Genomic DNA, 13,215 nt, shown 5'->3' with positions numbered 1-13,215 from the left:
TTTTTTTAGAAACAATGTTACGTAACGTGTTGTAAGAAAGACCCCCTCCCGCCCCTGTAACGCATCGTAACGTTTTACGAGACCCCCTCCCCCCCAAGTTGCGTTACGTAATACTTGAACGCTCCCTTACCCACAGCACGATAGTACTCTTTATACTGTGCCTACAGTAAAATTCAATCAGTCAGACCATTTCTTGGTAAGACTAATCCAATCTTCCCTGAAAATTACTCTCATTCCAATTCAATTAGTTGCATCGGCTTGTTTAAATGCTAATTAAATAATAGAGACGTACTTTAAATGGGCTATTTCTGACTATTGCTTTAATTTTCTACAATTTATATACGGACATTGTTATTAATTTACTAGTTTTTGCCCGCGGGTTTGCTCGCGTTAAATTTTAAATTCGACAATTCGAATGCTCTATACAAACTCGAAAGACGACCGGTCTGGCTCAGTCGGCAGTGACGCTGCCTGCTAAGCCGCGGTCCTGGGTTCGAATCCCGGTAAGGGCATTTATTTGTGTGATGAGCACAGATTTGTTCCTGAGTCATGGATGTTTTCTATGTATATATGTATTTATTTTATTAAGTATGTATGCTTAGCACCCATATAGTATACCAACATAGCGCGTTCATTTATGACTCCTAATTCCTGGGACATTTTTAAAATGTATATCTAATGGAGCACACTGACAATCAGTCTACCGGACGGCAAAAATAACTTCTTTATGGTAATTTCTTAAGTTTTATATGAGGTATACAGCAGTGGTTATAATACAGCAGTGGTTATGGGTATACGTTTTTAAATAAATAAAATATGAAAGAAGTTTAATATACAATACAACAGCATTGTTCACATGCAAGGCTGAAACAATATTTTTTTTCCCCTCACTAGCTCGGAAACACGTGTTAATACCAGCGGGTAAAAACGCATTTTATCCACTAGTGGGTAAAGTAATTTGACCTTGAATAAAGTCAAATTAACTGCTTTAAAATTAATAAAAGTAGGTGAATCTAGTAATAAAGATGATTTACCACCTGTGGAACTACTGGAAGCAGTGATAAACGCATTTTTTGCGTTGTAGTTTCCTCGCTACAGTGAGGGGAAAAGTTTTGTGTTACACTCGGGTGCAAATGTATTTTACTTCTCGTGTGTTAAAAAACTCGCAAGTTCAGGATTCTATTCTCGAACTAAACTATAGAATCCTTTCACTTGCTCGTTTTTCAATTCCACACTCGGCGTTAAAATACAACTATGCCTCCTTGTATAACAATAGTTATTTGTTATACAAGGGGGCAAAGTTGTATTTTAACGCCGAGTGTGGAATTGAAAAACGAGCAAGTGAAAGGATTCTATAGTTGAACCACGAGCGAAGCGAGTGGTTCGAGAATAGAATCCTGAACTTGCGAGTTTTTAAACACACGAGAAGTAAAATACATTTGCACCCGAGTGTAACACAAAACTTTTCCCCTCACTATAGCGAGGAAACTACAACGCAAAAAATGTGTTTATCACTGCTTTCAGTAGTTCCACAGGTGATAAATCATCTTTATTACTAGATTCACCTACTTTTATCAATTTTAAAGCAGTTAATTTGACTTTATTCAAGGTCAAATTACTTTACCCACTAGTGGATAAAATGCGTTTTTACCCGCTGGTATTAAAGGACAAAACACGTGTTTCCGAGCTAGTGAGGGGAAAATAACTATTACGCGTTCCAAAACAAAAAAAAATACATTAAAATTTCAAGTCAACTACACTAACATTAAAGTTACATTTCCTTTCGCAAACATTTTTAACACTTTCATTTCTTCATTTCAACTTAAACCAAACAACACAGGTAATAAAGTCATATTTCGTTCAATTATTGCATCTAAAACTCACTACTACATCCCTTTTTTATAAACCATAACATAACACACACAAACATAAAGAATCTCCTAACAACACATCTACGACTTCTACATTTAATTTTTACCAAAGCACACGACAATAAGGTATCATATCGTTTAAAACACATTTACATCTGTACATATGTCTCTGTATTTAATTTAGAACCGTACCACTACAATCTAGCCAACGTCACGCTTCGTAGCAACTAAACCCTCCACTCTTCTATAGTGTACGACTGTGTGACTGCGCCGACCGAGAGCGAGAGCTACTTAGCAGAGCAACAAAATTATGTTATTATCTGTGGACTATTCGTATCCTTTTGACACTATTCGATCCCATTCGTTCTGATCTTTCCGACCGCAGTGGTCGCTGGTCTGGTTGAACTAAATGAGCAAAAGACCTAAAAGAGCGAACTAGTTCGTGGGAGCGATTAAACGAGATCGGAGCGCTCCGATCAACGAACGAAACAGCACAAGCCTAAGCCAGACTGCGTTAGGAAACATACCCAAACTGCGTGACTATATTTGTGCCGCCCCCCCCCCACCCCTGGGTGACCAAGTGCCCCCCAACCCCTGTAGTTTTCACGTAGTAGTTATAAATGAAGTTTTAAATCATTTTTTGCAGAAAGTTGTTATATAAAACATATTCGTGTACCTATATAAAATTTAATATTTGATTTTAATGACGCGTGTTTTTCATCTTTTTTCCGGCCTTTAAACAATGATTTTCATCCCATCATGTTCATCATCATCACCTGCATATATATGCGTCCCACTGGTGGCCATTGGTAGGCCAATATTCCACTGGTTACTTGACCAGAAATTAGACCCCCCCTCCCCCTCTGTGACCAAGCGTAGTATTTTGACGACCCCCTCATCCCCCTAAAGGTGTCACGTAGTTTGGGTATGTTCCCTTACAATCGCCACATAGCGTCAATGATTGGCACTTCGGCTAGGCCAGCTGCACGCACACTTACGTAGCTTCACTCACACACACAGGCGTACTGACGTATATAAATAAAGGGGAAGTAGGGCGCGCGTCAGAGTGACGTCACGCTGACGTCACGGCCACGCCTGCGGTCGTTTCGTTACTATGATAACTGATATAACTTGTACACATTCGTGGGAAGGTTATCTAGAGATGAATATGCACTCAGATAAATATTCGAAGATTAACGGCCCGGCCTAGCGGGTAATAATTAATAAACTAGTGACCCTGTCTGCCTATGAAGACTATAAGTGTCATAATAGTTATTTGTTTTACAAGGGGGCAAAGTAGTTGTTTAACCGCACGTGCCAATATTGATACCTGAGCAAGCGAAAGATTCCAATATTGAACCGCGAGCGTAGCGAGTGGTTCAAAAAGTGGAATCTTGAGCGTTGTGAGGGTATCAAGGCACGAAGGTTAAACAAACTTTGCCACCGAGTGAAACACAAAATTTTTCACCACACCAACACGAACAAAATACTAACTATAAAACATCAAATTCAATCAAATCCATCAATTTATTCAATATTTATGATTCAAAATCATCAATTATAGGTAAAATCTAGCAGCCAGATTAAGATGATGAGTTAAAATTTGTATGAAATTACTTTGCCCCCTTAAAATGCAATTTTGCTATCTGTTTTCGAATAGCAGAGTTAGCCTTTAACAGTTGGTGTGGTGAAAACATATTTAAATATGTGGGACACAATCATATCCATCCATACATCCATAACCTAACCACAAAATTAAAATTTTGAAAAAACCCCCGACATTGTGGACAGATTTTCATGAAACATGGCTAAGAACACTCCCGACTGCTTTCGAACAAAACAAACTACTTAAATCTAAATCGGTTCATCCGTTCGGGAGCTACGATGCCACAGACAGACACACAGACAAACAGACAGACACGTCAAACTTATAACACCCCGTCGTTTTTGCGTCGGGGGTTTAAATTCATATTGTGCCAGCTAAACGGGAGACCTTCGCTAGTGCTTTGGTCAATAATGGTGAGTGTGCACGGAGAAACGTCCCACTTTGTCGATTGCTATAAAGCCGCTTTGTCAGGTTATTCATATAAAGATACAAGTAAATCTCGCCTTAATGATAACCGACAAAGTGGAACGTTTTACCCAAGAGGATCGAGTATTATAGAGAGTTACTGTCAAAGTAAAATGTGTAATCACAGTGCACAGACTGACTCTCGACACAGGCTTAAAACTTTTGAACCTCAGTTTTGCAATTTGGCCCATATTCTTAGCTTGATATGTGTTAAAATGTCAAATATTTTTATTAGCGCCATCTAGCCGAGCGTTCCCCAAAGGTGTAACGCTATCTTGGCCACCGTACCTTTTTCATTATGGTTTTGAGGTACGTTTTCTTCTTAGACTTTGTCTGTCTATACGGAGTTACATATTTCTTTGGTTTTATACTAAACACACTTACATTATATAGGTATATTCGGGTATAAACACGACACATAATGGATTGCTGACATCGCTATTGACATTGCCCGCTGAAGGGTGCAATTTCAATCACATTATACACTTGTTGTCCAGTCTGTCCAATGTTTGAATAGTCAACAGCACTTAGGAAATGTGTGCCATTTTCAATCAAAAATAAGTACCTTACCGTCGGTTTACTATTTCCATAACGGCTTCAATATGAAATCGATCATACGGACTACCGATGTGTTACTTTTTATCAGGACTGTTTCCCAGAGAGGTAGGCAGAGACCACGGATTTCCATTTGCTACGATCCTGACAAACCACTTTCGCTTCACACACTTTCATAACGTTTCTCATACACGCTCGTCGGTTTCGAGTACCTATCCTAGACCTACTTCTGACCTGGCCTTTTTAGGGTTCCGTAGTCAACTAGGAACCCCTATAGTTTCGCCATGTCTGTCTGTCCGTCCGTCCGTCCGTCCGTCCGTCCGTCCGTCCGTCCGCGGATAATCTGAGTAACCGTAAGCACTAGAAAGCTGAAATTTGGTACAAATATGTATATCAATCACGCGAACAAAGTGCAAAAATAAAATATGGAAAAAAATGTTTTATTAGGGTACCCCCCCTACATGTAAAGTGGGAGCAGATATTTTTTTTCATTCCAACCCCGACGTGTGATATATTGTTGGATAGGTATTTAAAAATGAATAAGGGTTTACTGAGATTGTTTTTTGATAATATTAATATTTTCGGAAATAACTGCTCCTAAAGGAAAAAATAGTGCGTCCCCCCCCTCTAACTTTTGAACCATATGTTTAAAAAATATGGAAAAAATCACAAAAGTAGAACTTTATAAAGACTTTCTAGGAAAATTGTTTTGAACTTGATAGGTTTAGTAGTTTTTGAGAAAAATACGAAAAACTACGGAACCCTACACTGAGCGTGGCCCGACACGCTCTTGGCCGGTTTTTCAATATTTCACCGATTTGGTCGAGAAAAGTTCACCGATTTGGTCCAGAAAAGTGTATATATATGTATTATAATGACGGTGGCAATCCGGTGTATGGGATACTCACACAGATGTTGGGACTGCACAAAATATGTACTTAAACTTTTGGGATTAACATATCTACGTCTTGCATTCATCTGAGTAAGGTACAGCGGGACAATCCATTTTCTCCATGTTTTACAATGTTTGCATTATTAATTGGGGTGTTCATTGGTGCTACAACTCAACTTAATAGGCTACATGACCTTAAAGTCTGTCTTATATGATTAAATACTGCCCAAATAACCGAAATAAAGTATTACCATATTTTATTAAGACCTAAAAACAGCAAAAAATATTTTTAAGTCACATGCACTTTTACATAATCAGGCGAAAACAACCTATAGATTATCTGTACATCAGGTCATTCTATTCGAAAACAACATTTTCTGACTTTTTAAGTATGAAGGCATAAAGTTCAACATGTCAGTGATTGTTTTGACATGCAGTAAGGTTCGAATTCGATGACGTCACTACATCGCTGACAGCGATTTCGGTGGCCAAAATAAATAAAAAATTACACACATTTTTAATCGAAAATACGTAGTCATCATACACTTTTAATACCCAAAATCTATATATATTGGTTTATTATGTCAAATACTACAGAAGACATCATTGTTTGTGCCTAATTCGATATGAGTCTAGTAGGCTATAGTATAATAATGGAAAAATGGATGAGTTACAATTACCTCTCAGTTGGAATTTTCCCCGCTGTACCTTGGACCTATTCATATTCAATTCGTCCAATTGTGGTATTTCTTACTTAACAAAAACATGCATGCAATGCCAATATTCGCTACGCCAAACCGTAACACTTACATAATTATATGGATGTCTATAAAATTATGTATGAAACTGTACATATTTAGGCATTAAAACACTCGTGTTATGTTATAAGAAACTCCCCTTCCGGCTCGTGTTTTAATGCGTCTCATTATGCAACCAGTCACATAATCACATAAATAATTAAAATACGAGTAGCAGCGGAAATCTTTAGCGACAGAATATCTCTCTCAGTGGTTCCCTCATGGCTGAAGATCGTGACCAACAGGATCTTCCACTTGACGCGGTCTAGGGCCTCCTTAGAACTTGTACACTCTTTGCTGTGTACTTAACACAGCAAGAGGGAATGTACAAATTTCTAATGGGGTGGCAACGCACATGTGACACTGTTTGAGTTGCAGGCGTCCATAGGTTACGGTGACCGCTTTACATCAGGCGGACCGTATGCTTGTTTGCCATCGACGTAGTATAAAAAAAAATGGACTGCCGTCTGCATGGAACCACAAGCTTTCTTCACGGTGTCAGCCCACCTTAGCGGTATTCCACCCGTACCTAGCCGAATGCACAAACGCTCAAGATAATATCTCTTTCGTAGCTATTTATCTCTATCGCTCTTGCGTATTGGCGCGACAGAGCCAGACTACATTTCTGCTGCGTTTCGGTGGCGTTTCATGTCGCAAAAGGGCCAATTTTTTCAAAGTTGTCTTTTTTGTAACATGGGTATTTTTTACGCGATTCATACTCAGAATCGAGAGCTCTTTCGATCCTGATAGGAGAAAAAAAATGTCCCAAGATTTTCATACATTTTTTCGAACCTTCCATTCCGTTACCGCCATACAAAATGTATGAAAAATTGGTAACGTAATGGGAAAAAAACCTTGGTATACTTTTTTTCTCCTATTAGGATTGAAAGAGCTCACGATTCTGAGTGGAAAACTCATAAAAATTTCCAAATCTAAAAAAAAAGTGGGGTGGACAACTTTGAAAAAAAATGGCCCAAAAATGCCATTCCGCTACGGTGCCTTCGACTTTGCCGAGCATAATGTTCTTTTGGAGAGTGCTGTGTGTTGTGAGTTTAGTGAGCGAGTTTTGGACATAGATATAGGTGCGTGGCGAATAGAGGCAAACGTTAGACACACACAAACACACACAATGCCGATAGATATTGTAACAACACCTTTCATTCCCGGTTGATGATTTCAACTTGTACCTGCACAAAATGAAATAAATTATAAATTAAACTTTGAATATTGAATAACATTACAATAAGATTACATATAGATAATTTAAATAAGTCTTAAATGCAAGTGTTAGGTAATTAGATTAGAAAAGAGTTCTATTTGTCGTAGCTGGATCGTATAATAAATTTACATAATTCATTATTTAAATTATGAAGCGCCATATTATAACACGACCCTGTTTTGTAATACGGCTAGCCGTAGTAATACGGCGGTTTATACAATCGGACTGCGACATATTCATTAAATCTACTTATATATTATTATCAAGAATATTATGAACTACAACTAGACTATACCTAGAGATTAGTGACGTACATCATGTATAAGTACCTAAAAATATTCTAATTACCTTGCATGGTTTGGTACCTCAAAAGTTTTTAGTCTTTTTAGGGTTCCGTAGTCAACTAGGAACCCTTATAGTTTCGCCATGTCTGTCTGTCCGTCCGTCCGTCCGCGGATAATCTCAGTAACCGTTAGCACTAGAAAGCTGAAATTTGGTACCAATATGTATATCAATCACGCCAACAAAGTGCAAAAATAGAAAATGAAAAAAATGTTTTATTAGGGTACTCCCCCTATATGTAAAGTGGGGGCTGATATTTTTTTTCATTCCAATCCCAACGTGTGATATATTGTTGGATAGGCATTTAAAAATGAATAAGGGTTTACTAAGATCGTGTTTTGATAATATTAATATTTTCGGAAATAATCGCTCCTAAAGGAAAATAAAGTGCGTCCCCCCCCTCTAACTTTTGAACCATAAGTTTAAAAAATATGAAAAAAATCACAAAAGTAGAACTTTATAAAGACTTTCTAGGAAAATTGTTTTGAACTTGATAGGTTCAGTAGTTTTTGAGAAAAATACGGAAAACTACGGAACCCTACACTGAGCGTGGCCCGACACGCTCTTGGCCGGTTTTTTTCATCTTATATTCTATATGTAATGTAAAAACTGTCATCAAATTGTCAATTTCACTTTCTTGTAGGCTACTTGCCTCCTAGTCAAATCAGCTTCTTTTTAAGAACTGTCAAAACGAATTTCAACGATTTGCTTATATGGAATTTATATGAAATCGAATTGTGTGACGTCACGGTCAACTCAGTTACTTTATATATTTCTACGTGACTTATTAAATAGAAATTGGATTTAAAAATAACTTCTGTCCATGTTTTTCTTATAATTATCTGATGCTTTATTTCGTGCATGGTATAAAATATTTAATTTTAACTACAGTCAAGTTCCCTATTATCCTCCCCCGTTGAAACATTCTTCTAAAAAAACAAATACCAACGTGCCAACGTTACATTTCGACAAATCGTCAGTTGATGTTATAAAAAATATGGCAGATAGGCAAGCATCCAAAACATTGTCACATTTTTAAATTCCAGAAATAACTGGCCGGTGAGTGGGGGGCCACTGATTAAAAATAAAATCCAAGATGGCGATAATCGCACCTGATGCATGGAATGCATTTGAGGCGTTGCCAACGGTGCAACGATTGATCGGGTGTATCAGCGATTGCTCGATGGGTGAGTAGTAAAATGTACTTAATTGGAACGATCTTGAAGAATTTAGGTACGTTATTTATCAATTAGTATGTTGTCGCAGTGACAATGAATACGAAGTCGATGGGAATAGTTCCTCTAGGCTAAATTTGTTCTAAATGAATATATGGAATGATTTAGATTTTAGACCATTATTATAATTTATTATTATTTTGATATTGTGTAACGACGATCTTTTTGTGAATGCATTTTATTTTATTCTGACATGTAAAATTTAATGTACATTTTCAATGAGAAATAAATAAATCTAATCTAATCTATCGTGTTTTCTAATGTGTTTAGCCAAGCTGAAAATGCTGTTAAACAATCTTTGGTACCTAAATTGGGAGCACATTAAAATACAATATTTAATTTATATGAAAAGTAAAGTCTCACTTTTTCGTAGCTTTAAAAGTTACTGACCAAAAGCAATTTTTTAACTCGTGCGTGCTCGTGCTACAACTTGTATCATGAGTTAAAAAATTACTTTACTTACTTGTAGCCTACAAGCCACATCCGAGCATCTCGTATTTTACCAAAAGTTTTTGACCTCACTCGACAGCGTTTCACATATATAATTATTGGTTCCTAAGCAACCGTTTGTAGGCTCTTACTTACTTTCAGTTTTAAGTTTTTGCTCACGAATATTGAGAAGTAAAGACAACCGAGACTGGCGTCCACTAGGCTCGCCGAGTCGAGCCTCGTTAATTCGCTTTCTGCATCTTCTAAATACATATATAAAAGAAGAGAAACTGACTGACTGAGATATCAACGCACAGCCGAAACCGCTAGTCCTAGAGATTCCAGGCACGTAGGTTCCTTAAAAGGTGTAAAGGAGCACTAAGAAAGGTTTTAAAGTTGTATAGTAATAGTACCTACAGAATAGAATACGCAATAGTGCAAAGTAGATCTAAAAACTAATAAGTAATAATACTAGTGAATCTTACGTATGCACCTACCCAATGGCAAACAAGATATTACAGTGCTGTATTGTCTTGTTTGCCATTGCTAGTAAATAATATAAGTAGATATAGAACCTTATGTATTAGGAGCCTCGTCTGCCAACAAACCATACTCTGGTTTGGCAGAAGTGAAGTTAAAGTTTAGTTTTAAGTTTTAGTTTTGAATAAACATTTATTTCTTTTTTTTTTTTTTTTTCAAAATTCATCTCCTAAGGGGGTGAAATGGGGCCTGGGGGTCCAAAGTTTGTATGGGAAAATAGTTTAGAAAATAGTCACGCGGGCGAAGCCGCGGGAAAAAGCTAGTTTCTTATGAGACTGCGTCCGTTAAGGCGGAATCGAGCCGCGTCGAATGTACTGATGTGCCGACGGAAAGTTTCCAAAATTCTGAAATTTTCACATAGGAAAACTTCGGAAACTTTCCATACTTTGTATGGACAATTATGGGTGGAAACTTTCCATTTCATACATTTAAATTCCCTTTATTTTTCGAGAAAGTTTCGTGAATTTTTCAAGAAATTAAAGATTTTTTTGGAAAGTTTCCGCAACTTGCACATCACTAGTCGAATCGCATTCAAAATTTAGGAGGACTCGATTCGACGCGGCTCGATACTTAGTAGATGCCAGGCTTTACAGTATCGGTCTGTCTTTACTTCTCAATATTCGTGACAGTCTCACGGCAACAACCAACCTAAGTCCGCAGCAAACTTAGCAAACTTCTGATTCGTGATTGGCTTAGTCTTTGATCAGGGCTCTTTGATCCGACGTTCGAGGATATTTTAACAAATTTACTGTTCAGAGCTTTTCGCTAATTTTAGAACGATACCTGGGCTTGTTAGAAATCGTCACTACTTTGAAAAAATCTCGTATCTCACGCTGTTCCTCAAAGTTAAAACGCAGTAAGTCTATATGCATTCCATACATACTTACTACAATTTTCTTTTCATTGACAGACGAAGATACAAGTTTTTTTTAAAGTAGAGACGAAATGTCATGAGGACGATAGGACGGAACGGGAGGATTTTTTTTTCAATCTTTATTTGGGGGCTTTTTAACCCCCGACGCAAAATCGACGGGGTGTTATAAGTTTGACGTGTATATGTGTCTGTTTCTCTGTCACTCTCTCTGTGTGTTAGTCGAGAGTATTCTTAGCCATGTTTCATGAAAATGTCGCGCCTACAGAACCAAACACTTAATTAACAGAGTTAAAATTTAAAACAAACTACAAACAAAAACATCGTACATTTCTGTCTTTTAGCCAGCGTTCCCACTTAAGCGTTGCGTGTCTCGGGGCGCGCAACGGACGTCCGCGCCACGCCACCTGAATGTAATTCAAAAAACGTCTCCTCAGTACATTTTGTATAGGAAGGACGTAAGACGCGCCCCAGGTGGCGTGGCGGCGGCGTGGCGCGCGCCGCGCCGCTTGGCGGCGCGTCTTACGTCCTTCCTATACAAAATGTACTGAGGATCGTTTCGTCCCGTCCCGTTTTAGTGTGAGTCACTGCATACACTGCGATCTGCAACATTTCATGCGCGGATCCAGGGGGGGAAGGGGGGTCATGGGGGTCACGAAGCTGGATCCGCGCTTGCAACATTTCGACATTAAATGAATTCCATTCATACTTCCGACCTTCCGAGATAGTATGTGTGGTGGCTTTTGAGTATGATGATACCTATTTAGCATTTTATATTGCATTAACTTAATAATACATGTAGATAATCAGTTAAATAATTGGTTAAATAGTTTCATGTGACTTTTAGTTACGCTATCATGTTCGTACTTAGTAGTTTCAGACAGCTAGCAATCGTTCGACATGCCTTAATAAGCCTAGTCTACACAGACGGATAAAGCAAATGAGGTATACTGGCATTTTATCCCGCCAGGCGGCGCCTGTGCAAGTGTCTAGGCATGTCACTGTCATTCATATGTGAAAGAGAGAAAAAACATACATCTTCTCGCTCTCACGTATGGACTAATGGAGTGGCGCCATCTGTCATAACCTTTGAGTGTGTCTCCTCATTGAAAGAGTAAAAATCCTGTGTTTACACGAACGAAGATACATCATATAACCTATGATAGTTGGACAAGATATAGGTTTAATTTATTGTTAATAAGTTTTAGTTCTAGTAAGTATAATAATATGCTTGAATTTTTAACATCTTGTTGAACTAATAAAATAAACGCTCAAAATTGGTGTGCGTGACGTAGAACGCGCGTCACGCAACTAGGCCACGCTAGACGAGGCTAATGTTGCTTATTACCGAGTACGAGACCGATTACGTTTCACTGCAACAAAGCAGGCAGGGGTGTCCTAAAATGCTATCGGTCGCTTACAGCGCGACAATGCTAGAAATACTTACTATAGCCTTCTGAGTCCAGGGGCCCGTTTCTCGAAAGGTACAAGCCTTGTATTACAAGATTTACAAGTGCGCGAACTGTCAAATCGTATGGGTTGTCATGGAAACACACTTGTAATACCAGGCTTGTACCTTTCTAGAAACGGGCCCCTGGAAGCATTTGTTTTGTTTTTGAATTTGAATTATTTTGATACTCAATAAAAGTTTACGGAGATCTGCCTCCACTCTATCTGCCCAACGATATTTAGGACGGCATCTAGTTGGACAACCAATATAGGCCCCCTTGACAGCCTGATCCTCACCCATCCAGCGAGGGCTGGCGAGAGGTCGCTCTGGACCGCGTAAAGTGACGTGCTCTTGTGTTGGAGGCCAAGACTCACTTTGGGTCGTCGCGCCAACAAAATAAGTATTAATGGTTCAAAAAAAAAATTGGATTACGCACAACAATTTATATCTCTAACCATGAGCTTATGACATTTTGGGACACGTTACTTGATAGCGTTAACGTCACGGTCGGCAAGGAAAATGACATTCGTCGTATGAAAAGAGTGAAAACAGCCCCAAACGGTTATTTACTACAACCAAAAATTACATACACATTCCTTAACGTTTAAGCTAACGAGTAAAGTATACAAAAAGTTATGAGAGATTCTCTGTCGTGGTTTTCTTTATATTTGTGCATAGGCTACTTGACCTTTTTTTTAAAGTTTGTCTTATATTATTACTTACTGTTCAATTCACCGACAAAAAATATCACTATATTTTATTATGACTTATAAACCGCAAAAAATATTTTTAAAGAATACTTTTACGTAATCAGGCAAAATACAACACCAGCCATGTCATCTATAGATTTTCTGTGAATGAAGTCATTCAGTGCGAAAACAACACTTTCTGACACTTTAAGTACGAGGCATAATAGTCATTATGTCAGTGATTGATTTGACAT

General features: G+C 38.1%; 1 protein-coding gene across 2 annotated transcripts in view; it reads right to left on the bottom strand.

Moving 5' to 3' along the window:
* The window catches only part of LOC125237872 (NACHT and WD repeat domain-containing protein 2), an 83,011-nt gene that overhangs the window by 42,830 nt on the left and 26,966 nt on the right, over positions 1-13,215 (bottom strand). The window contains exon 2 of one of the 2 annotated variants that reach the window (XM_048145099.1): positions 7,341-7,373. The exons of the other annotated variant lie outside the window; for it this stretch is intronic. Within the exon in view, the coding sequence (XP_048001056.1) occupies positions 7,341-7,373 (33 nt within the window). The remainder of the gene's footprint in view (positions 1-7,340; positions 7,374-13,215) is intronic. 2 annotated transcript variants of the gene reach the window in all.

The sequence above is a fragment of the Leguminivora glycinivorella genome, chromosome 22, assembly GCF_023078275.1.
Source record: "Leguminivora glycinivorella isolate SPB_JAAS2020 chromosome 22, LegGlyc_1.1, whole genome shotgun sequence".
Taxonomy (NCBI): Eukaryota; Metazoa; Arthropoda; class Insecta; order Lepidoptera; family Tortricidae; genus Leguminivora; species Leguminivora glycinivorella.
The sequence above is the reverse complement of the archived record's forward strand: the minus strand, read 5'-3'. Positions and strand labels throughout refer to the sequence as shown.